Here is a 26810-nt window from a genome sequence, read left to right as displayed (position 1 = left end):
TGAAAATAAGCCCAATGTTCTTAAAACATAAGCAAAACTGTACATTGTTACAAAAACACTCACAGATGGGCTGTATAAATGGATTATCTACAAAACACTTGTGCAAAGAAAAATCTAGTGTACAATTTCCCTTTAATGGAGTTTATTATGTATAAGGATTTCTGAATGAAGAAGATACTGCCTACACATTGCCTTCAACACCAAATAAATGCTAGATAGAATGATGCTTTCAAAGAGAAGATTACTGTGAGAATAACATGTAGATGCAGTTTTTAAAGTTTCATTAGTTGTTTAAATATTGGCAAAATAAGTGTAAAGTTTTAGTGTCTATAAAACACTGGGAGCTGCCATGTTGTAACTTTGGTTACATTCTCTGCTGTGGACAATTAGGGACAGTTACAAATAGGTCACTAGAGTGTGCAGCCAATGGCTGAGTGGAATACAACTGTATTCTGCACTTCCATTTCTAACAGGAACTGAAAAGCTCACAATTTCAAAATGGAATTATAGGAAAGGGGGACAAAATAATTAATGAAGGAACATTGCAAAGTTTTTTTATTTATATATACAATTTATCATTTTATATTACCATCTCAAAGTGTTTAAAGGACCACTTAACACAATAGAATAGCATAATCAACAAATCCATAATACAAAGACAATGTAAAAGCACTTAGTTTGAATTTGATTTTTTTTTTTCTGACAAATGTTAGTTAGCTACATTTTCTTTCCCACTACATCATGTGACAGCCATCAGCCAATCACAAAATGCATATATCTTACTATGTAAATCTTGCACATGCTCAGTAGGAACTGATGCCTCAGAAACTGTGCAATGGAAGTGTATTGAAAAGTTGTTTAAAACTGCATGCTTTATCGGAATCATGACAGTTTAATTTCCCTTTAAAGGTGTATGAAACCTAAACATTCTCTTTTGTGATTCGGACAGAAAAAAAATTCTATTTACTTCCCTATTATAAAATTTGCTTAGTTCCCATGATATTCTTGATAGGTAGGCATCTGGAGCACTACATGGCAGGAAATAGTGCTGCTATATAGTGCTACAGACACATGTATGCTCCTGAGTTTACATCCCTGCTTTTTTTAAAACAAAAGATAACTAGAGAACTAGGACATTTTGATAATAGAAGTACATTGGAAAGTTGTATAAAATTGCATGCTCTTACTGAATCCTGAAAGAAAAAAAAATGGGTTGTATGACCCTTTAATTTATGATGTGTGTATGTATGTGTATATATATATATATATATATATATATATATATATATATATATATATATATATATATATATATATATATATATATATAATATATATTGACCCAATAACTTGTCTGATTAATACAATTGAAATACAATCTATAATTTTTGTTTTTTTCTTCAGAGGGAGAGTAGTGGGAACAGAAGACTTTAGAATTCTAGTAGGGATCATCCCGTCAAACTGCATTCTCTAAGAAGCCGGCAGACAATGACGACTCAAGATGTGACAGTGAAAAAAGAGCAATCTGATGAAGAGATTCAGCCGGTGATCTGGCAAGAGAATGCCAAAGAACCCAAGAAGAAGAAATTGAATGACGGGAATGAAGAAATTCCAGCTGAAATTTGTGTTGTTATCGGAGATAATAGAAACCAGCAGAACGTGGGTGAGTAGAAGCCTCTTAAAGAGAACAAACTTCAGACTTTTTTTTTATAAACTTTAGGTCAGGAACATGCTGGAATGGTTACTCGTCTAACAATCAGTTTCCCTTTAGAACAAATACTGCTCTCTATATGGTTTACAAAAGAATATATTACAGGGACAGTGAACACCTTGACATTTTGTTTATAAAATGGCTAGTAATGTGTATTTAAACAGATTTGCAATATATTTTCATTATTTATGTTGCCCCCTTTTCATGTAAATTAAGTCTGAATAAGTTATAATCCTCAGAACTTAAATTGCACCCTGGTGCCTTTTCAAGGCTAACTCTGCTACATATGTGTCCCTAATTGGCTTTAACTGATAACAAATGGAAAACAATGTATTTAATACTAACATTATGACAATTGCCAGCCTTGTTGTCTGAAGCCTGGATTAGCTCCTCCAAATAAGGCAAATGATGGGTGCAGTTTGGCTATCAAAGGGCCAGATTACGAGTTTTGCGTTATGAGCGGCTTGGTAATAATTTGCAAGTTATTTCCACCGCTCACCTTTAATAGTGCTGCTATTACAGGTTTTCCAAAAATCTGCATTTGTGGGCAATATGGCAGTATTGATCTCCATACCTCACACAAATAACAGCACTGCTTTGAGCTGGTTTTTACGTGCTCGTGCACGATTTCCCCATAGATATCAATCGGGAGAGCCGGCTAAAAAAAAGCCTAACACCTGCAATAAAGGAGCGTAAAGCTCCGTAGCGCAGCCCCATTGATTCCTATGGGGAAAGAAAAGTTATGTTTACAACTAACACCCTAACATAAACCCTGAGTCTAAACACCCCGAATCTGCTGCCCCCGACATCGCCGCCACCTACATTACTTATTAACCACTAATCTGCCACCCCCGACATCGCCACCACCTACCTACACTTACTAACCCCTAATCTGCCGCCCCCAACGTCGCCGCCGCCACTTTACTAAAGTTAATAACCCCTAAACCTCTGGCCTCCCACATCACTAGCACTAAATAAATATATTAACCCCTAAACCTAACCCTAACTTTAATATAATTAAAATAAATCTAAATAAAAATTACTATTACCTAACTAATTCCTATTTAAAACTAAATACTTACCTATAAAATAAACGCTAAGCTAGCTACAATATAACTAATGGTCTTATCTATTATCTTATCTAATAGTCTTATTGTCCTATCTTAGGTTTTATTGTTATTTCACAGCTAAATTTGTATTTATTTTAACTAGGTGGACTAGTTAGTAAATAGTTATTAACTATTTACTAACTACCTAGTTAAAATAAATTCAAATGTACCTGTCAAATAGAACCTAACCTGTGTTACACTAACACCTAACCTTACACTACAATTAAATCAATTACAATAATTAAATACAATTAACTAAATTACAAAAAAAAATAAACACTAAATTACACAAAATAAAAAAGAAATTATCAAATATTTAAACTAATTACTTCTAATCTAATAGCCCTATCAAAATAAAAAGCCCCCCCCCAAAATAAAAACAACCCTAGCCTAAACTAAACTTCCAATAGTCCTTAAAAGGGCCTTTTGCGAGGCATTGCCCCAAGGAAATCCGCTGCCCAAAACCCTAAGCTAAAAATTAAACCCACCCAATAAACTCTTAAAAAACCTAACACTAACCCCCGAAGATCCACTTACAGTTTTTGAAGACCGAACATCTATCCTCATCAAGCCGGGAGAAGTCTTCATCCAAGCGGCAAGAAGTCGTCCTCCAGGCGGGCAGAAGTCTTCACTAAGATGGCATCTTCTATCTTCATCCCTCCGACGCGGAGCGGCTCCATCTGAAGACATCCGGCGCAGAGCATCCTCTTCTTTCGATGGCTCTTCAAGAATGAAGTTTCCTTTAAATGACGTCATCCAAGATGGCATCCCTTGAAATCCGATTGGCTGATGCAATCAGCCAGTAGGATTGAGCTTCAATCCTATTGACTGATCCAATCAGCCAATAGGATTGAGCTTGCATTCTATTAGCTGATTGGAGCCAATCAGCCAATAGGATTAAAGCTCAATCCTATTGGCTGATTGTATCAGCCAATAGGATTTTTCCACCTTTAATTCCGATTGGCTGATAGAATTCTATCAGCCAATCGGAATTCAAGGGATGCCATCTTGGAATATGTAATTTAAAGGAAACTTCATTCTTGAAGAGCCATTGAAAGAAGAGGATGCTCCGCGCCGGATGTCTTGAAGATGGAGCCGCTTCGCGTCTGAAGGATGAAGATAGAAGATGCCGTCTGGATGAAGACTTCTTGCGCCTGGAGGACGACTTCTTGTCGCTTGGATGAAGACTTCTCCCGGCTTCGTTGAGGACTTCTGCCCACTTGGATGAAGACTTCTCCCGGCTTGATGAGGATGGATGTCCGGTCTTCAAAAACTGTAAGTGGATCTTCAGAGGTTAGTGTTAGGTTTTTTTAAGGGTTTATTGGGTGGGTTTTATTTTTAGCTTAGGGTTTTGGGCACCTTAGGGTTTTCAGGGCAATGGGCAGCTTAGTTTTATTTAGATAGGATTTTATTTGGGGGTTTGGTTGTGTGGGTGGTGGGTTTTACTGTTGGGGGGTTGTTTGTATTTTTTTTTACAGGTAAAAGAGCTGATTTCTTTGTGGCAATGCCCCGCAAAAGGCCCTTTTAACCCCTTAATGGCCACATCACTTTTCCATTTTCTGTCCGTTTGGGACCAAGACTATTTTAAAATTTTTGCAGGGTGTTTGTGTAAATATGAGGAAAAAATACACACTTTTTCTAACTTTGACCCCCAAAATCTGTTACACATCTACAACCACCAAAAAAAAACATGCTAAATAGTTTCTAAATTTTGTCCTGAGTTTAGAAATACCCAATGTTTACATGTACTTTACTTTTTTTGCAAGTTATAGGGCCATAAATACAAGTAGCACTTTGCTATTTCCAAACCACTTTTTTTCAAAATTAGCGCTAGTTACATTGGGACACTGATATCTTTCAGGAATCCCTGAATATCCATTGACATGTATATATTTTTAAAAGACATCCCAAAGTATTGATCTAGGCCCATTTGGCTATATTTCATGCCACCATTTCACCGCCAAATGCGATCAAATAAAAAAATTGTTCACTTTTTCACAAATTTTTTCACAAACTTTAGGTTTCTCACTGAAATTATTTACAAACAACTTATGCAATTATAGCATAAATGGTTGTAAATGCTTCTCTGGGATCCCCTTTGTTCAGAAATAGCAGACATATATGGCTTTGGCTTTGCTTTTTGGTAGTTAGAAGGCTGCTAAATGCCACTGCGCACCACACGTGTATTATGCCCAGCAGTGAAGGGGTTAATTAGGGAGCATGTAGGGAGCTTCTAGGGTTAATTTTAGATTTAGTGTAGTGTAGTAGACAACCCCAAGTATTGATCTAGGCCCATTTTGGTATATTTCATGCCACCATTTCACCGCCAAATGCGATCAAATTAAAAAAAAACTCTAAATTGTTCACAATTTTAGGTTTCTCACTGAAATTATTTACAAACAACTTGTGCAATTATGACACAAATTGTTGTAAATGCTTCTCTTCGATCCCCTTTGTTCAGAAATAGCAGACATATATGACTTTGGCGTTGCTTTTTGGTAATTAGAAGGCTGCTAAATACTGCTGCGCATCATATTATGGCTAGCAGTGCAGGGGTTAATTAGGTAGTTTGTAGGGTGCTTGCAGGGTTAATTTTAGCTTTAGTGTAGAGATCAGCCTCCCACCTGACACATCCCACCCACTGATCCCTCCCAAACAGCTCCCTTCCTTCCCCCATCCCACAATTGTCCCCGCCATCTTAAGTACTGGCAGAAAGTCCGCCAGTACTAAAATAAAAGTTTAACCCCTTAGTGACCAGAGCACTTTTCCATTTTCTGTCCGTTTGGGACCAAGGCTATTTTTACATTTCTGCGGTGTTTGTGTTTAGCTGAAATTTTCCTCTTACTCATTTACTGTACCCACACATATTATATACCGTTTTTCTCGCCATTAAATGGACTTTCTAAAAATACCATTATTTTCATCATATCTTATCATTTACTATAAAAAAAATTATAAAATATGAGGAAAAATGGAAAAAAACACACTTTTTCTAACTTTGAACCCCAAAATCTGTTACATATCTACAACCACCAAAAAACACCCATGCTAAATAGTTTCTAAATTTTGTCCTGAGTTTAGAAATACCCAATGTTTACATCTTCTTTGCTTTTTTTGTAACTTATAGGGCCATAAATACAAGTAGCACTTTGCTATTTTCAAACCATTTTTTTTCAAAATTAACGCTAGTTACATTAGAACACTGATATCTTTCAGGAATCCCTGAATATCCATTGACATGTATATATTTTTTTTTAGAAGACATCCCAAATTATTGATCTAGGCCCATTTTGGTATATTTCATGTCACCATTTCACCGCCAAATGCGATCAAATACAAAAAATTGTTCACTTTTTCACAAATTTTTTCACAAACTTTCAGTTTCTCACTGAAATTATTTACAAACTGCTTGTGCAATTATGGCATAAATGGTTGTAAATTCTTCTCTGGGATCCCCTTTGTTCAGAAATAGCAGACATATATGGCTTTGGCATTGCTTTTTGGTAATTAGAAGGCCGCTAAATGCCACTGTGCACCACACGTGTATTATGCCCAGCAGTGAAGGGGTTAATTAGGGAGCATGTAGGGAGCTTTTTGGGGTAATTTTAGCTTTAGTGTAGTGTAGTAGACAACCCCAAGTATTGATCTAGGCCCATTTTGGTATATTTCATGCCACCATTTCACCGCCAAATGCGATCAAATTAAAAAAAACGTAAAATTTTTCACAATTTTAGGTTTCTCACTGAAATAATTTACAAACAGCTTGTGCAATTATGGCACAAATGGTTGTAAATGCTTCTCTGGGATCCCCTTTGTTCAGAAATAGCAGACATATATGACTTTGGAGTTGCTTTTTGGTAATTAGAATGCTGCTAAATGGCGCTGCGCATCACACGTGTATTATGGCTAGCAGTGAAGGGGTTAATTAGGTAGCTTGTAGGGAGCTTGCAGGGTTAATTTTAGCTTTAGTGTAAAGATCAGCCTCCCACCTGAAACATCAGACCCCCTGATCCCTCCCAAACATCTCTCTTCCCTCCCCTACCCCACAAATGTCCCCGCCATCTTAAGTACTGGCAGAAACTCTGCCAGTACTAAAATAAAAGGTATATTTGGGCTTTTTTGTGCATTTTTTGTTAGCATATTTACATATGCTTCTGTGTAGGGATCCCCCTTAGCCCCCAACCTCACTGATCCCCCACTAAACAGCTCTCTAACCCTCCCCCTCTGACTTAATGTGCGCCATCTTGGGTACTGGCAGCTGTCTGCCAGTACCCAGTTTAGTGAAAAAAAATGCTTTTTTTTAAATAAAATATGTCCCTTTTCTGTAGTGTAGCTTTCCCCCAAGACCAACCCCCCACCCCTTCCAGATCCCTTAGATGGTTTTGAAAAAAAGTTTATTTAATTTTTTTTTTACTTTTACTTTTTTACTTTTCTGTAGTGTAGCGGTTCCCACCCGCTCCCGCCCCGTGCACGCGCCCGCCCGTGCGCGCCCCCGACGGTCCCGATCCCGATCCCGCCCCCCGTGACGTCACGTGCAACACCGATGGCCGCCCACCCGCCTCCCAATTCGGCTCCCACCCACCAACGATACCGGCCATCGATGTCCGGTGCAGAGAGGGCCACACAGTGGCTCTCTCTGCATCGGATGGCCATGTATGGTTATTGCATGATGTCTCCATATCGAGGCATCACTGCAATAACCGGAAAGCAGCTGGAAGCGAGCAGGATCGCTTCCAGCTGCTTTCCACACCGAGGACGTGCAGGGTACGTCCTCAGGCGTTAACTGCCTTTTTTTTGAGGACGTACCCTGCACGTCCTCGGTCATTAAGGGGTTAAAAAAAAAAAAAAAAAAAAATTCTTAGCATATTTACATATGCTACTGTGTAGAATCCCCCCCTTAGCCCCCAACCTCCCTGATCCCCCCAAAACAGCTCTCTAACCCTCCCCCTCTGGCTTATTGGGGGCCATCTTGGGTACTGGCAGCTGTCTGCCAGTACCCAGTTTGCAAAAAAAAAAAATTTTTTTAATTTTTTGCCGTTTTTTTCTGTAGTGTAGCTTCCCCCCCCACAGACCAACCCCCACCATCTAACTGATGTTTTTTTATTAATAATTTTTGTCCCCATTTTTACATTTTTGTACACTTTTTTTCTGTTGTGTAGCGGTTCCCACCCGTTCCCTTCCGTGCACGCGCCCCCGCCATCCCCGCCCACGATCCCACCCCCCTCCAGATCAGCAGGGCCAACGAGGGCCGCCACCCGCCTCCCATACCGGCTCCCACCCACCAACAAAAAGAGCCACCGATCTCCGGTGCAGAGAGGGCCACAGAGTGGCTCTCTCTGCACCGGATGGCTAAAAAATGTTATTGCAGGATGCCTCGATATCGAGGCATCCTGCAATAACCGGAAAACAGCTGGAAGTGATCAGGATCGCTTCCTGCTGCTTTCCAGACAGAGGACGTGCAGGGTACGTCCTTGGTCGTTAACTGACTTTCTTTTGAGTAGTACCCTGCACGTCCTTGGTGGTTAAGGGGTTAAGGGCTATTGGCAGTTTAGTTTAGGCTAGTTTTTTTTTATTTTGATTGGGTTATTAGATTAGGTGTAATTAGTTTAAATATTTGATAATTTCTTTTCTCTTGTAAGATGTATCGAGTCCATGGATTCATCCATACTTGTGGGATATTCTCCTTCCCTACAGGAAGTGGCAAAGAGAGCATCCACAGCAGAGCTGTCTATATAGCTCCTCCCTTAGCTCCACCCCCCAGTCATTCTCTTTGCCTACTCTAAGTACTAGGAAGGGTAAAGTGAGTGTGGTGACAAAAATGTTAGTTTTTTATTTCTCAAGCAAAAGTTTATTTTAAATGGTACCAGTGTGTACTATTTACTCTCTGGCAGAAAAGGGATGAAGATTTCTGCAAGGAGGATGATGATCTTGGCACTTTGTAACTAAAATCCACTGCTGTTCTCACAAGGGCTGAAGAGTACAGGAAAACTTCAGTTGGGGGAATGGTTTGCAGGGTAAACTGCATTGAGGTATGTTCAGTCTATTTTTTTTTTTAGACAGACTGTGTTAATTCTAGAAAAGGATGGCAATATCCCCATGAGGGAAGGGTAAGCTGTATTCAGACACTTGGTAGAAATCACAGCTTGCATGAAGGGCTCATTAGTTAATGGTGACACTGATAGGATAAAACATTTTTGTTTATTTAGAAAAGATGTAGGGCTGCAACTAACGATTATTTCTCCAACATTGGTGTGTCCGGTCCACGGCGTCATCCATAACTTGTGGGAATATTCTCTTCCCCAACAGGAAATGGCAAAGAGCACAGCAAAAGCTGTCCACACAGTCCCTCCTAGGCTCCGCCCACCCCAGTCATTCTCTTTGCCGTTGCACAGGCAGCATCTCCCCGGAGATGGTGAAGTGTATGTGGTGTTTAGTTGTAGTTTTTTATTCTACTATCAAGAGTTTGTTATTTTAAAATAGTGCTGGTATGTACTATTTACTTTGAAACAGAAAAGGATGAAGAGTTCTGTTTGTGAGAGGAGTATGATTTTAGCAGCAGTAACTAAAATTGCTGTTTCCACATAGGACTGTTGAGATGAGATAACTTCAGTTGGGGGAAACAGTTAGCAGACTTCTCTGCTTAAGGTATGACTAGCCATATTTCTAACAAGACTGTGTAATGCTGGAAGGCTGTAATTTTTCCCCTCATGGGGACCGGTAAGCCATTTTCTTAGTCTCAAACAGAATAAAGGGCTTAATATGGGCTATAAAACTGGACACTTTTATGGGCTAGATCGATGGCTTTATTTGGGCATTTTATACAGCTTGAGGTTGAAATTCACACTTTATAACTTTGGGGAACGTTATTTTCACGGCAGGCACTGGCTTAGACACCTTCCCAGTCAGGAAGGGCCTTCTTGTAGTAGGCAGAGCCTAATTTTCGCGCCATTATTGCGCAGTTACTTTTGAGAGCAGGACATGCAGCTGCATGTGTATGGGTCTGGAAGTAGTTGAAAAGATCCCTAGAAGGCTTCATCAGGTATCGTATACCCCCCTGGGTTTGGTAAAGTTGCAGCAAAGGCTGTAGCTGGGACTGTAGAGGGGTTCAAACTATAAACAGCTCCGGTTTTGTCATTTTAAGGGTTAAAGGTCTGAAATTTGGGGTGCAATGCTTTGAATGCTTTAAGACACTGTGGTGAAAATTTGGTTAAAATTGAACAATTTCTTCATAGTTTTTCACATATTCAGTAAAAAAGTGTGCCCTGTTTAAAATGTAAAGAGACAGTAAATTTTAAAACGGTTTTTGTACTTTATTGACAAGTTTAAGCCTGTTTAACATGTCTGTGCCTTCAGATAAACTATGTTCTGTATGTATGGAAGCCATTGTGTCTCCCCCTTCAAAATTGTGTGATAATTGTGCCATAGCGTCCAAACAAAGTAAGGACAGTACTGCCACAGATAGTAAAGTTGCCCAAGATGATTCATCAGATGAAGGGAGTAGACATAGTTCTACATCATCTCCTTCTGTGTCTACACCAGTTTTGCCCACGCAGGAGGCCCCTAGTACTTCTAGCGCGCCAATGCTTGTTACTATGCAACAATTGACGGCAGTAATGGATAACTCCATAGCAAATATTTTATCCAAAATGCCTGCATTTCAGAGAAAGCGCGATTGCTCTGTTTTAAACACTGTAGAGCAGGAGGGCACTGATGATAATTACTCTGTCATACCCTCACACCAATCTGAAGTGGCCATAAGGGAGGTTTTGTCAGATGGGGAAATTTCAGATTCAGGTAGAATTTCTCAACAGGCAGAACCTGATGTTGTGACATTTAAATTTAAATTGGAGCATCTCTGCGCACTGCTTAAGGAGGTGTTATCTACTCTGGATGATTGTGACAACCTGGTCATTCCAGAAAAATTGTGCAAGATGGACAAGTTCCTAGAGGTTCCGGTGCACCCCGACGCTTTTCCTATACCCAAGCGGGTGGCGGATATAGTGAATAAGGAGTGGGAGAAGCCCGGCATACCTTTAGTCCCCCCTCCTATATTTAAGAAATGATTTCCTATGGTCGACCGCAGAAAGGACTTATGGCAGACAGTCCCTAAGGTCGAGGGGGCAGTTTCTACACTAGCTAAGCGCACTACTATTCCTATCGAGGATAATTGTGCTTTCAAAGATCCTATGGATAAAAAATTGGAGGGTTTGCTAAAAAAGATTTTTGTACAGCAAAGTTACCTCCTGCAACCTATTTCGTGCATTATTCCTGTCACTACAGCAGCGTGGTTCTGGTTCGAGGAACTAGAAAAGTCGCTCAGTAGAGAGACTCCGTATGAGGAGGTTATGGAGAGAATTCACGCACTTAAGTTAGCTAATTCCTTTGTTTTAGATGCCGCTTTGCAGTTAGCTAGATTAGCGGCGAAAAATTCAGGGTTTGCAATTGTGGCGCGCAGAGCGCTCTGGCTAAAGTCTTGGTCAGCGGATGTATCTTCCAAGACAAAATTGCTTAATATCCCTTTCAAGGGTAAAACCCTTTTTGGGCCAGAATTGAAGGAGATTATCTCAGACATCACTGGGGTTAAGGGCCACGCCCTCCCGCAAGATAGGCCTTTCAAGGCCAAGAATAAGTCTAATTTTCGTTCCTTTCGCAACTTCAGGAACGGACCGGCCTCCAACTCTGCAGCCTCTAGACAAGAGGGTAATGCTTCGCAAACCAAACCAGCTTGGAAACCGATGCAAGGCTGGAACAAGGGTAAACAGGCCAAGAAGCCTGCTGCTGCTACCAAAACAGCATGAAGGGGTAGCCCCCGATCCGGGACCGGATCTAGTAGGGGGCAGACTCTCTCTCTTTGCTCAGGCTTGGGCAAGAGATGTTCAGGATCCCTGGGCACTAAAAATAGTTTCTCAGGGTTATCTTCTAGAATTCAAGGAACTACCCCCAAGGGGAAGGTTCCACATGTCTCACTTATCTTCAAACCAAATAAAGAGACAGGCATTCTTACATTGTGTAGAAGACCTGTTAAAGATGGGAGTGATACACCCAGTTCCAACTGTGGAACAAGGTCAGGGGTTTTACTCAAATCTGTTTGTAGTTCCCAAAAAAGAGGGAACTTTCAGACCAATTCTGGATTTAAAAATTCTAAACAAATTTCTCAGAGTTCCATCGTTCAAAATGGAAACCATTCGAACAATTTTACCTACAATCCAGGAGGGTCAATTTATGACTACCGTGGAATTAAAGGATGCGTATCTACATATTCCTATTCACAGAGATCATCATCAGTTCCTAAGGTTCGCCTTTCTGGACAAACATTACCAGTTTGTGGCTCTCCCATTCGGGCTAGCCACTGCTCCAAGGATTTTCACAAAGGTACTCGGGTCCCTTCTAGCGGTTCTAAGACCAAGGGGCATTGCAGTTGCACCTTACTTGGACGACATTCTGATACAAGCGTTGTCTCTTTCAAAGGCAAAGGCTCACACAGACATCGTTCTGGCCTTTCTCAGATCTCACGGGTGGAAGGTGAACATAGAAAAGAGTTCCCTGTCTCCGTCGACAAGAGTTCCTTTCTTAGGGACAATAATAGATTCTTTAGAAATGAAGATTTTCCTGACAGAAGTCAGAAAGTCAAAACTTCTAAACGCTTGTCAAGTTCTTCACTCTGTTCCACGTCCTTCCATAGCTCAGTGCATGGAAGTAGTAGGGTTGATGGTTGCAGCAATGGACATAGTTCCTTTTGCACTAATTCATCTAAGACCATTACAACTGTGCATGCTGAAACAGTGGAATGGGGACTATACAGACTTGTCTCCAGTGATTCAAGTAGATCAGAAGACCAGAGACTCACTCCGTTGGTGGCTAACCCAGGATCACCTGTCCCAGGGAATGAGCTTCCGCAGACCAGAGTGGGTCATCGTCACGACCGACGCCAGTCTAGTGGGCTGGGGTGCGGTCTGGGACTCCCTGAAAGCTCAGGGTCTATGGTCTCGGGAAGAGTCTCTTCTCCCGATAAACATTCTGGAACTGAGAGCGATATTCAATACTCTCAGGGCTTGGCCTCAACTTGCAAAGGCCAGATTCATAAGATTCCAATCAGACAACATGACGACTGTTGCTTACATCAACCATCAGGGGGGAACAAGGAGTTCCCTGGCGATGCGAGAAGTGACCAAAATCATAAAATGGGCGGAGGATCACTCCTGCGATCCACATCCCAGGAGTGGAAAACTGGGAGGCGGATTATCTGAGTCGTCAGACATTCCATCCGGGGGAGTGGGAACTCCACCCAGAGGTATTTGCCCAGTTGACTCAATTGTGGGGCATTCCAGATATGGATCTGATGGCATCTCGTCAGAACTTCAAGGTTCCTTGCTACGGATCCAGATCCAGGGATCCCAAGGCGACTCTAGTGGATACATTAGTAGCGCCTTGGGCCTTCAACCTAGCTTATGTGTTTCCACCGTTTCCTCTCATTCCCAGGCTGGTAGCCAGGATCAAACAGGAGAGGGCCTCGGTGATCTTGATAGCTCCTGCGTGGCCACGCAGGACTTGGTATGCAGACCTGGTGAATATGTCATCGGCTCCACCATGGAAGCTACCTTTGAGACAGGATCTTCTAGTACAGGGTCCATTCGAACATCCAAATCTAGTTTCTCTCCAGCTGACGGCTTGGAAATTGAACGCTTGATTTTATCTAAGCGTGGGTTTTCGGATTCTGTGATAGATACTCTGGTACAAGCCAGAAAACCTGTAACTAGAAAAAATTTACCATAAAATATGGAAAAGATATATCTGTTGGTGTGAATCCAAGGGATTCTCATGGAGTAAGATCAAAATTCCTAGGATCCTTTCCTTTCTCCAAGAAGGTTTGGATAAGGGATTATCAGCAAGTTCTCTAAAGGGACAGATTTCTGCTTTATCTGTCTTGTTACACAAACGACTGGCAGCTGTGCCAGATGTTCAAGCTTTTGTTCAGGCTTTGGTTAGGATCAAGCCTGTTTACAGACCTTTAATTCCTCACCTGGAGTCTGAATTTAGTTCTTTCAGTTCTTCAAGGGGTTCCGTTTGAACCTCTACATTCCATAGATATCAAGATGTTATCTTGGAAAGTTCTGTTTTTGGTTGCTATTTCTTCTGCTAGAAGAGTTTCTGAGTTATCTGCTCTGCAGTGTAATCTGCCCTATCTGGTGTTCCATTCAGATAAGGTTGTTTTGCGTACTAAACCTGGTTTCCTTCCAAAGGTTTTTTCTAACAAGAATATTAACCAGGAAATAGTTGTGCCTTCTTTGTGTCCGAATCCAGTTTCAAAGAAGGAACGTTTGTTACACAATTTAGATGTAGTTCGTGCTTTGAAGTTCTATTTAGAAGCAACAAAGGATTTCAGACAAACGTCTTCTCTGTTTGTCGTTTATTCTGACAAGAGGAGAGGTCAAAAAGCTACTGCTACCTCTCTTTCCTTTTGGCTGAAAAGCATCATCCGATTGGCTTATGAGACTGCCGGACGGCAGCCTCCCGAACGCATCACAGCTCACTCTACTAGGGCTGTGGCTTCCACATGGGCCCTCAAGAACGAGGCTTCTGTTGATCAGATATGTAAGGCAGCGACTTGGTCTTCCCTGCACACTTTTGCCAAATTCTACAAATTTGATACTTTTGCTTCTTCGGAGGCTATTTTTGGGAGAAAGGTTTTGCAAGCCGTGGTGCCTTCCGTTTAGGTAACCCGATTGGCTCCCTCCCTTCATCCGTGTCCTAAAGCTTTGGTATTGGTTCCCACAAGTTATGGATGACGCCGTGGACCGGACACACCAATGTTGGAGAAAACAGAATTTATGCTTACCTGATAAATTACTTTCTCCAACGGTGTGTCCGGTCCACGGCCCGCCCTGGTTTTTTAATCAGGTTTGATGATTTTCTTTCTTTAACTACAGTCACCACGGCACCCTATAGTTTCTCCTGTTTTCTTTCATGTAATTAGCAAGAGTCCATGAGCTAGTGACGTATGGGATATACATTCCTACCAGGAGGGGCAAAGTTTCCCAAACCTCAAAATGCCTATAAATACACCCCTCACCACACCCACAATTCAGTTTTTACAAACTTTGCCTCCGATGGAGGTGGTGAAGTAAGTTTGTGCTAGATTCTACGTTGATATGCGCTCCGCAGCAAGTTGGAGCCCGGTTTTCCTCTCAGCGTGCAGTGAATGTCAGAGGGATGTGAGGAGTATTGCCTATTTGAATGCAGTGATCTCCTTCTAAGGGGTCTATTTCATAGGTTCTCTGTTATCGGTCGTAGAGATTCATCTCTTACCTCCCTTTTCAGATCGACAATATACTCTTATATATACCATTACCTCTACTGATTCTCGTTTCAGTACTGGTTTGGCTATCTACTATATGTAGATGAGTGTCCTGGGGTAAGTAAGTCTTATTTTTTGTGACACTCCTAGCTATGGTTGGGCACTTTGTTTATAAAGTTCTAAATATATGTATTCAAACATTTATTTGCCTTGACTCAGAATGTTCAACTTTCCTTATTTTTCAGACAGTCAGTTTCATATTTGGGATAATGCATTTTAATTTAACATTTTTCTTACCTTAAAATTTGACTTTTTCCCTGTGGGCTGTTAGGCTCGCGGGGGCTGAAAATGCTTCATTTTATTGCGTCATTCTTGGCGCGGACTTTTTTGGCGCAAAAATTCTATTTCCGTTTCCGGCGTCATACGTGCCAAAAATGTCGGCGTTCCGGATGTGGCGTCATTTTTGGCGCCAAAAAGCATTTAGGCGCCAAATAATGTGGGCGTCTTATTTGGTGCGAAAAAATGGGCGTCACTCTTGTCTCCACATTATTTAAGTCTCATTTTTTATTGCTTCTGGTTGCTAGAAGCTTGTTCTTTGGCATTTTTTCCCATTCCTGAAACTGTCATTTAAGGAATTTGATCAATTTTGCTTTATATATATGTTGTTTTTTCTCTTACATATTGCAAGATGTCTCACGTTGCATCTGAGTCAGAAGATACTACAGGAAAATCGCTGTCAAGTGCTGAATCTACCAAAGCTAAGTGTATCTGCTGTAAACTTTTGGTAGCTATTCCTCCAGCTGTTGTTTGTATTGATTGTCATGACAAACTTGTTAAAGCAGATAATATTTCCTTTAGTAAAGTACCATTGCCTGTTGCAGTTCCTTCAACATCTAAGGTGCAGAATGTTCCTGATAATATAAGAGATTTTGTTTCTGAATCCATAAAGAAGGCTATGTCTGTTATTTCTCCTTCTAGTAAACATAAAAAATCTTTTAAAACTTCTCTCCCTACAGATGAATTTTTAACTGAACATCATCATTCTGATTCTGATGATTCCTCTGGTTCAGAGGATTCTGTCTCAGAGGTTGATGCTGATAAATCTTCATATTTATTTAAAATGGAATTTATTCGTTCTTTACTTAAAGAAGTCCTAATTGCTTTAGAAATAGAGGATTCTGGTCCTCTTGATACTAAATCTAAACGTTTAAATAAGGTTTTTAAAACTCCTGTAGTTATTCCAGAAGTTTTTCCTGTCCCTGATGCTATTTCTGCAGTAATTTCCAAAGAATGGGATAATTTGGGTAATTCATTTACTCCTTCTAAACGTTTTAAGCAATTATATCCTGTGCCGCTTGACAGATTAGAATTTTGGGACAAGATCCCTAAAGTTGATGGGGCTATTTCTACCCTTGCTAAACGTACTACTATTCCTACGTCAGATGGTACTTCGTTTAAGGATCCTCTAGATAGGAAAATGGAGTCCTTTCTAAGAAAAGCTTATCTGTGTTCAGGTAATCTTCTTAGACCTGCTATATCTTTGGCTGATGTTGCTGCAGCTTCAACTTTTTGGTTGGAAACTTTAGCGCAACAAGTAACACATCGTGATTCTCATGATATTATTATTCTTCTTCAACATGCTAATAATTTTATCTGTGATGCAATTTTTGATATTATCAGAGTTGATGTCAGGTTTATGTCTCTAGCTATTTTAGCTAGAAGAGCTTTATGGCTTAAAACTTGGAATGCTGATATGGCTTCTAAATCAACTTTACTTTCCATTTCTTTCCAGGGTAACAAATTATTTGGTTCTCAGTTGGATTCCATTATTTCAACTGTTACTGGTGGGAAAGGAACTTTTTTACCACAGGATAAAAAATCTAAAGGTAAAAACAGGGCTAATAATCGTTTTCGTTCCTTTCGTTTCAACAAAGAACAAAAGCCTGATCCTTCATCCTCAGGAGCAGTTTCAGTTTGGAGACCATCTCCAGTCTGGAATAAATCCAAGCCAGCTAGAAAGGCAAAGCCTGCTTCTAAGTCCACATGAAGGTGCGGCCCTCATTCCAGCTCAGCTGGTAGGGGGCAGGTTACGTTTTTTCAAGGAAATTTGGATCAATTCTGTTCACAATCTTTGGATTCAGAGCATTGTTTCAGAAGGGTACAGAATTTGTTTCAAGTTGAGACCTCCTGCAAAGAGATTTTTTCTTTCCCGTGTCCCAGTGAATCCAGTAAAAGCTCAAGCATTTCTGAAATGTGTTTCAGATCTAGAGTTGACTGGAGTAATTATGCCAGTTCCAGTTCCGGAACAGGGGATGGGGTTTTATTCAAATCTCTTCATTGTACCAAAGAAGGAGAATTCTTTCAGACCAGTTCTGGATCTAAAAATATTGAATCGTTATGTAAGGATACCTACGTTCAAGATGGTAACTGTAAGGACTATCTTACCTTTTGTTCAGCAAGGGAATTATATGTCCACAATAGATTTACAGGATGCATATCTGCATATTCCGATTCATCCAGATCACTATCAGTTTCTGAGATTCTCTTTCCTAGACAAGCATTACCAGTTTGTGGCTCTGCCGTTTGGCCTAGCTACAGCTCCAAGAATTTTTACAAAGGTTCTCGGTGCCCTGCTGTCTGTAATCAGAGAACAGGGTATTGTGGTATTTCCTTATTTGGACGATATCTTGGTACTTGCTCAGTCTTTACATTTAGCAGAATCTCATACGAATCAACTTGTGTTGTTTCTTCAAGATCATGGTTGGAGGATCAATTTACCAAAAAGTTCTTTGATTCCTCAGACAAGGGTAACCTTTCTGGTTTTCCAGATGGATTCAGTGTCCATGACTCTGTCTTTAACAGACAAGAGACGTTTAAAATTGATTACAGCTTGTCGAAACCTTCAGTCACAATCATTCCCTTCGGTAGCCTTATGCATGGAAATTCTAGGTCTTATGACTGCTGCATCGGACGCGATCCCCTTTGCTCGTTTTCACATGCGACCTCTTCAGCTCTGTATGCTGAAGCAATGGTGCAAGGATTACACGAAGATATCTCAATTAATATCTTTAAAACCGATTGTTCGACACTCTCTAACATGGTGGACAGATCACCATCGTTTAATTCAGGGGGCTTCTTTTGTGCTTCCGACCTGGACTGTAATTTCAACAGATGCAAGTCTCACAGGTTGGGGAGCTGTGTGGGGATCTCTGACGGCACAAGGAGTTTGGGAATCTCAGGAGGTGAGATTACCGATCAATATTTTGGAACTCCGTGCAATTTTCAGAGCTCTTCAGTTTTGGCCTCTTCTGAAGAGAGAATCGTTCATTTGTTTTCAGACAGACAATGTTACAACTGTGGCATACATCAATCATCAAGGAGGGACTCACAGTCCTCTGGCTATGAAAGAAGTATCTCGAATTTTGGTTTGGGCGGAATCCAGCTCCTGTCTAATCTCTGCGGTTCATATTCCTGGTGTAGACAATTGGGAAGCGGATTATCTCAGTCGCCAAACGTTGCATCCGGGCGAATGGTCTCTTCACCCAGAGGTATTTCTTCAGATTGTTCAAATGTGGGAACTTCCAGAAATAGATCTGATGGCGTCCCATCTAAACAAGAAACTTCCCAGGTATCTGTCCAGATCCCGGGATCCTCAGGCGGAGGCAGTGGATGCATTATCACTTCCTTGGAAGTATCATCCTGCCTATATCTTTCCGCCTCTAGTTCTTCTTCCAAGAGTAATCTCCAAGATTCTGAAGGAATGCTCGTTTGTTCTGCTGGTAGCTCCGGCATGGCCTCACAGGTTTTGGTATGCGGATCTTGTCCGGATGGCCTCTTGCCGACCGTGGACTCTTCCGTTAAGACCAGACCTTCTGTCACAAGGTCCTTTTTTCCATCAGGATCTGAAATCCTTAAATTTAAAGGTATGGAGATTGAACGCTTGATTCTTGGTCAAAGAGGTTTCTCTGACTCTGTGATTAATACTATGTTACAGGCTCGTAAATCTGTATCTCGAGAGATATATTATAGAGTCTGGAAGACTTATATTTCTTGGTGTCTTTCTCATCATTTTTCCTGGCATTCTTTTAGAATACCGAGAATTTTACAGTTCCTTCAGGATGGTTTAGATAAGGGTTTGTCCGCAAGTTCTTTGAAAGGACAAATCTCTGCTCTTTCTGTTCTTTTTCACAGAAAGATTGCTATTCTTCCTGATATTCATTGTTTTGTACAAGCTTTGGTTCGTATAAAACCTGTCATTAAGTCAATTTCTCCTCCTTGGAGTTTGAATTTGGTTCTGGGAGCTCTTCAAGCTCCTCCGTTTGAACCTATGCATTCATTGGACATTAAATTACTTTCTTGGAAAGTTTTGTTCCTTTTGGCCATCTCTTCTGCCAGAAGAGTTTCTGAATTATCTGCTCTTTCTTGTGAGTCTCCTTTTCTGATTTTTCATCAGGATAAGGCGGTGTTGCGAACTTCTTTTGAATTTTTACGTAAAGTTGTGAATTCCAACAACATTAGTAGAGAAATTGTGGTTCCTTCATTATGTCGTAATCCTAAGAATTCTAAGGAGAAATCGTTGCATTCTTTAGATGTTGTTAGAGCTTTGAAATATTATGTTGAAGCTACGAAATCTTTTCGTAAGACTTCTAGTCTTTTTGTTATCTTTTCCGGTTCTAGAAAAGGCCAGAAAGCTTCTGCCATTTCTTTGGCATCTTGGTTGAAATCTTTAATTCATCTTGCCTATGTTGAGTCGGGTAAAACTCCGCCTCAGAGAATTACAGCTCATTCTACTAGGTCAGTTTCTACTTCCTGGGCGTTTAGGAATGAAGCTTCGGTTGACCAGATCTGCAAAGCAGCTACTTGGTCCTCTTTGCATACTTTTACTAAATTCTACCATTTTGATGTATTTTCTTCTTCTGAAGCAGTTTTTGGTAGAAAAGTACTTCAGGCAGCGGTTTCAGTTTGAATCTTCTGCTTATGTTTTTCGTTAAACTTTATTTTGGGTGTGGATTATTTTCAGCAGGAATTGGCTGTCTTTATTTTATCCCTCCCTCTCTAGTGACTCTTGTGTGGAAAGATCCACTTCTTGGGTAGTCATTATCCCATACGTCACTAGCTCATGGACTCTTGCTAATTACATGAAAGAAAACATAATTTATGTAAGAACTTACCTGATAAATTCATTTCTTTCATATTAGCAAGAGTCCATGAGGCCCGCCCTTTTTTTGTGGTGGTTATGATTTTGTATAAAGCACAATTATTCCAATTCCTTATTTTATATGCTTTCGCACTTTTTTATCACCCCACTTCTTGGCTATTCGTTAAACTGAATTGTGAGTGTGGTGAGGGGTGTATTTATAGGCATTTTGAGGTTTGGGAAACTTTGCCCCTCCTGGTAGGAATGTATATCCCATACGTCACTAGCTCATGGACTCTTGCTAATATGAAAGAAATGAATTTATCAGGTAAGTTCTTACATAAATTATGTTTTTTTCTCCTGTCCGTCGGTCGAATGACTGGGGTGGGCGGAGCCTAGGAGGGACTGTGTGGACAGCTTTTGCTGTGCTCTTTGCCATTTCCTGTTGGGGAAGAGAATATTCCCACAAGTTATGGATGACGCCGTGGACCGGACACACCGTTGGAGAAAGTAATTTATCAGGTAAGCATAAATTCGGTTTTTCATAATCGATTAATCGGCCGATTATTTTTTTCGATTAATCGACTAATCCGATAAAAAATAAATAAATTATTTTTTCCTATAATTAAAATAAAATCCACATACTGAGTGTTAAAAATATAAACTTCCGACTAAAACTTTACATTAAAACAACCGTTGGTCCAATTTTTTAAGCAGTAGAGCACATTTTTATAATTAAGCAAAACAAAACCATGAAATGTTTGAAAAGAGGTAGAATATAACTGTTTATAACATTCTGTTATTCACTCTTTCAGAAACTTTGCATTTAAATGCACAAATGTCAGCATGTCCACATGCTCCTGGCTGAGGCTGGCTCTCTTTTTTGCAGCTATTTTGCCTGCAGCAGAGAAGAGGCACTCAGATGTTGTTGAGGTGCCTGAGATGCATAAGTAGGGTTTTGCCAATTTCACCAAGGTGGGCAATTTATCTTTGCTAGCTGCACCAATGTAAGGGGCCTCTCAACAAAGTAGGCCTGGACTTCATTTTAATATAAAAATATCTTGAATGTCTGTCTATATGCAATGATAAATAACCATCTATAAGGTTAGGGGGAAAAATATCCAGTCCACTCTTAAAAAATAACAGATGTATACTTACAGAGGTTGAAGAAAAAAAAGGCAAAAGGGCTAAATGCTATATATCAGTAAAAGGACACGGCCTTACACATTTATCTATAGAGTACATATAATCAGCAATAGCAAGGGATCTGCTAAAAATTGTGCAAACAGGTAATAGTGACATCAATTCATATAACAAATGCCATCAATCTAGGGCTAGGTGTAAATAACAATCTCGGCACTATATCATGAAAAGCAAAGTGCCAAATCACCTGATTTTATATAAACAATCCAAATTATGACTCCTATTATTTCTGAGTTGCACATAAGACAGGAGTAGATGTAAGCTTAAAAAGAAACTTAGTGTCCCAAAAAAGTGAAAAGTAAAATGTCTGTAGACGTCGTTTAGGCTAAGGGCATAACCATAAAACACAATACCATGTGCAGGAGCTCATTGGAGTAAAGCAGCTGGTGCTGTGCACAGACCAACTAATCGATTATTAGATTCGATTACTTCATTTACTTTACAAGACATGGCCACAGTTATGAATACAACCCTCACAGAGGTTTTATCCAAACTGCCAGGTTTACAAGGAAAGCGGGACAGCTCTGGGTTAAGAACAAATGCTAAGCCGTCCGACGCTTTAGTAGCCGTATCCGATATACCCTCACAATGTTCTGAAGTAGGGGTAAGGGATTTGTTATCTGAGGGAGAAATTTCTGATTCAGGAAAGACGCTCCCACAGACAGATTCTGATATGACAGCCTTTAAATTTAAGCTTGAACACCTCAGCTTATTGCTCTGGGAGGTATTAGCGACTCTAGATGATTGTGACCCTATAGTGGTCCCAGAAAAATTGTGTAAAATGGACAAATACTTAGAGGTTCCTGTTTACACTGATGTTTTTCCAGTCCCTAAGAGGATTGTGAATATTATTACTAAGGAGTGGGATAGACCAGGTATTCCGTTCACTCCCCCTCCTGTTTTTAAGAAAATGTTTCCCATATCTGACACCATTCGGGACTCGTGGCAGACAGTTCCTAAGGTGGAGGGAGCTATTTCTACTCTAAGCATACAAATATACCTATCGAAGACAGTTGTGCTTTCAAAGATCCTATTGATAAAAAATTAGATGGTCTCCTGAAGAAAATTTTTGTTCATCAAGGTTTTCTTCTCCAACCTATTGCGTGCATGGTTCCTGTAACTACTGCAGCTGCTTTCTGGTTCGAGGCTCTTCAGATGGAGACTCCATTAGAGGATATTATGGACAGAATTAAGTCCCTTAAGTTGGCTAATTCTTTCATTACAGATGCCGCTTTCCAACTGGCTAAATTAGCGGCAAAGAATTCAGGTTTTGCCATTTTAGCACGCAGGGCGTTATGGCTTAAGTTCTGGTCTGCTGATGTGTCATCAAAATCTAAACTTTTGAACATCCCTTTCAAAGGAAAGACCCTATTCGGGCCGGAACTGAAAGAGATTATTTCAGACATCACTGGAGGGAAAGGCCATGCCCTCCCTCAGGATAGAACAAGTAAAATGAGGACCAAACAAAATAATTTTCGTTCCTTTCGGAACTTCAAGGGTGGTCCCGCTTCAGCTTCCCCTGCTGCAAAGCAATAGGGGAATTTTGCCCAATCCAAGTCAGTCTGGAGACCTAACCAGGCTTGGAACAAGGGTATACAGGCCAAGAAGCCTGCAGCTGCCTCCAAGACAGCACAAAGGGGTAGTCCCCGATCCGGGACCGGATCTAGTATGGGGCAGACTCTCTCTCTTCGCTCAGGCTTGGGCAAGAGATGTTCACGATTCCTGGGCTTTAGAAATTGTGTCCCAAGGATATCTTCTGGACTTCAAAGACTCTCCCCCAAGGGGGAGATTTCACATTTCTCAATTGTCTGCAAACCAGACTAAGAGAGAGGCGTTCTTACACTGTGTAGAAGACCTACATACCATGGGAGTGATCCGCCCAGTTCCAAAAGAGGAACAAGGGCTAGAGTTTTACTCCAACCTGTTTGTGGTTCCCAAAAAAGAGGGAACATTCAGACCAATCTTGGATCTCAAAATTCTAAACAAATTCCTCAAAGTACCATCTTTCAAGATGGAGACTATTCGGACTATTCTACCTCTGATCCAGGAGGGTCAATATATGACTACCGTGGACTTAAAGGATGCGTATCTACACATCCCTATTCACAGAGATTATCATTAATTCCTCAGATTCGCCTTTCTGGACAGGCATTACCTGTTTGTGGCCCTTCCCTTCGGGTTGGCCACGGCTCCCAGAATTTTCACAAAGGTGCTAGGGTCCCTTCTGGCTGTTCTAAGACCGCGGGGCATAGCAGTAGCGCCTTATCTAGACGACATCTTAATTCAGGCGTCGACTTTCCAGCTAGCCAAGTCTCACACGGACATCGTGTAGGCTTTTCTGAGATCTCACGGGTGGAAGGTGAACATAAAAAAAGAGTTCTCTCTTCCCTCTCACAAGAGTTTCCTTCCTAGGGACTCTGATAGACTTGGTAGAAATGAAAATATTTCTGACGGAGGTCAGAAAATCAAAACTCTTAACCACTTGCCGAGCTTTTCATTCCATTCCTCGGCCATCAGTGGCTCAGTGTATGGAGGTAATCGGACTCATGGTAGCGGCAATGAACATAGTTCCTTTTGCCCGCCTTCACCTCAGACCACTGCAACTATGCATGCTCAAACAGTGGAATGGGGATTATGCAGATTTATCTCCTCAACTGCATCTGGACCAAGAGACCAGAGATTCTCTTCTCTGGTGGTTGTCACAGGACCACCTGTCTCAGTTAATGTGTTTCCGCAGGCCAGAGTGGCTCATAGTAACGACAGATGCCAGCCTGCTAGGCTGGGGTGCAGTCTGGAACTCCCTGAAAGCACAGGGCTTATGGTCTCGGGAGGAAACTCTCCTCCCGATAAACATTCTAGAACTGAGAGCGATATTCAATGTGCTTCAGGCGTGGCCTCTGCTTGCTGCGGCCAAATTCATCAGATTTCTGTCGGACAACATCACGACTGTAGCTTATATCAATCATCAAGGAGGAACACAGAGTTCTCTAGCGATGATGGAGGTAACCAAAATAATCCGATGGGCAAAGGATCACTCTTGCCATCTCTCAGCAATCCATATCCCAGGAGTAGAGAACTGGGAGGCGGATTTCCTATGTCGTCAGACTTTTCATCCGGGGGAGTGGGAACTCCATCCGGAGGTATTTGCCCAGCTGACTCAGCTATGGGGCACACCAGAATTGGATCTGATGGTGTCCCGTCAGAATGCCAAACTTCCTTGTTACTGGTCCAGGTCCCAGGATCCCTAGGCGGTACTGATAGATGCTCTAGAAGTGCCCTGGTCCCTCAATCTGGCCTATGTATTTCCACCGTTTCCTCTCCTCCCACGTCTGGTTGCCAGAATCAAGCAGGATAGAGCTTTGGTGATTCTGATAGCACCTGCGTGGCCACGCAGGACTTGGTATGCAGACCTGGTGGACATGTTATCGGTTCCACCGTGGACTCTGCCAATGAGGCAGGACCTTCTAATCCAAAGTCCATTCACGCATCCAAATCTAATTTCTCTGCATCTGACTGCTTGGAGATTGAACGCCTGATTCTATCAAAGTGTCGGTCATTGATACCCTGATATTAAAACTACTAAGCGTTTAAATTCAGTTTTCAAACCCCATGTAGTTATTCCAGAAGTTTTTCCAGTTCCTGATGCTATTTCAGAAGTAATTTCTAGGGAATGGAATAGTCTGGGTACTTCATTTACTCCTTCTCCAAGGTTTAAGAAATTGTACCCTTTGCCATCTGATAGATTAGAGTTTTGGGAGAAAATCCCCAAAGTTGATGGGGCTATCTCTACTCTTGCTAAACGTACTACTATTCCTATGGCAGATAGTACTTTGTTTAAGGATCCTTTAGATAGGAAGCTTGAATCCTTTCTAAGGAAGGCTTATTTATGTTCAGGTAATCTTCTTAGACCTGCTATTTCTTTCGCTGATGTTGCTGCAGCTTCAACTTTCTGGTTGGAGGCTTTAGCACAACAAGTGTCAGACCATAATGCTTATAGCATTGTTAAACTCCTTCAACATGCTATTAACTTTATTTGTGATGCCATTTTCGATATAATTAGAATTGATTTCAGGTATATGTCTTTAGCTATTTTAGCCAGAAGAGCTTTATGGCTTATGTCTTGGAATGCAGATATGACTTCTAAGTCAACTTTGCTTTCTCTTTCTGTCCAAGGTAATAAATTATTTGGTTCTCAGTTAGACTCAATAATTTCAACTGTTACTGGGGGGAAGGGAGCCTTTTTACCTCAGGATATAAAAATCTAAAGGTAAATATAGGGCTGCTAATCGTTTTCGTTCCTTTCGTCAGAATAAGGAACAAAAGCCTGACCCTTCCTCTAAAGGAACAGTTTCCGTTTGGAAACCTTCTCCAGTCTGGAATAAATCCAAGCCTTTTAGAAAATCAAAACCAGCTCCCAAATCCGCATGAAGATGCGGCCCTCATTCCAGCACAGCTGGTAGGGGGCAGGTTACGATTTTTCAAAGATGTTTGGATCAATTCGATTCAAAGTCTTTGGATTCAGAACATTGTTTCACAAGGGTACAGAATAGGTTTCAAGGTAAGACCGCCTGTGAGAAGATTCTTTCTTTCACGCATTCCAGTAAACCCAGTAAAGGCTCAAGCGTTTCTGAAATGTGTTTCAGATCTGGAGTCAGCTGGGGTAATTGTGCCAGTTCCAGTTCTGGAACAGGGCCTGGGGTTTTATTCAAATCTGTTCATTGTTCCAAAGAAAGAAAATTCTTTCAGACCAGTTCTGGATCTAAAAATATTGAATCGTTATGTAAGGATACCAACATTCAAGATGGTGACTATAAGGACTATTCTGCCTTTTGTTCAGCAAGGGCATTATATGTCCACAATAGACTTACAGGATGCATATCTTCATATTCCAATTCATCCGGACCATTATCAGTTCCTGAGATTCTCTTTTCTAGACAAGCATTACCAGTTTGTTGCTCTTCCTTTTGGCCTAGCAACAGCTCCAAGGATCTTTTCGAAGGTTCTCGGTGCCCTTCTTTCTGTAATCAGGGAGCAGGGTATTGCGGTATTTCCTTATTTGGACGATATCTTGTTACTTGCTCAGTCTTTACATTCTGCAGAATCTCACACGAATCAACTTGTGTTGTTTCTTCAAAGACATGGTTGGAGGATCAATTTACCAAAGAGTTCCTTGATTCCTCAGACAAAGGTAACCTTTTTGGGTTTCCAAATAGATTCAGTGTCCATGACTTTGTCTCTAACAGAAAAGAGACGTCTGAAATTGGTTTCAGTCTCAATCTTTCCCTTCGGTAGCTTTGTACATGGAAATTTTAGGTCTCATGACTGCTGCATCGGACGCAATCCCTTTTGCTCGTT

The 26810-nt window shown here is 41.0% G+C and overlaps 1 protein-coding gene across 5 annotated transcripts in view; it reads left to right on the top strand.

Annotated features, from left to right (window-relative positions):
- ZNF618 (zinc finger protein 618) overlaps positions 1-26810 on the top strand; it is a 692337-nt gene that overhangs the window by 212484 nt on the left and 453043 nt on the right. For all 5 annotated transcript variants that reach the window (XM_053696021.1, XM_053696019.1, XM_053696018.1 and 2 more), the window contains exon 2: positions 1405-1663. In XM_053696021.1, coding sequence (XP_053551996.1) covers positions 1489-1663 — 175 coding nt within the window. In that variant the 5' untranslated portion in view covers positions 1405-1488. The remainder of the gene's footprint in view (positions 1-1404; positions 1664-26810) is intronic.

The sequence above is a fragment of the Bombina bombina genome, chromosome 12 (assembly GCF_027579735.1).
Source record: "Bombina bombina isolate aBomBom1 chromosome 12, aBomBom1.pri, whole genome shotgun sequence".
Taxonomy (NCBI): domain Eukaryota; kingdom Metazoa; phylum Chordata; class Amphibia; order Anura; family Bombinatoridae; genus Bombina; species Bombina bombina.
The sequence above is the reverse complement of the archived record's forward strand: the minus strand, read 5'-3'. Positions and strand labels throughout refer to the sequence as shown.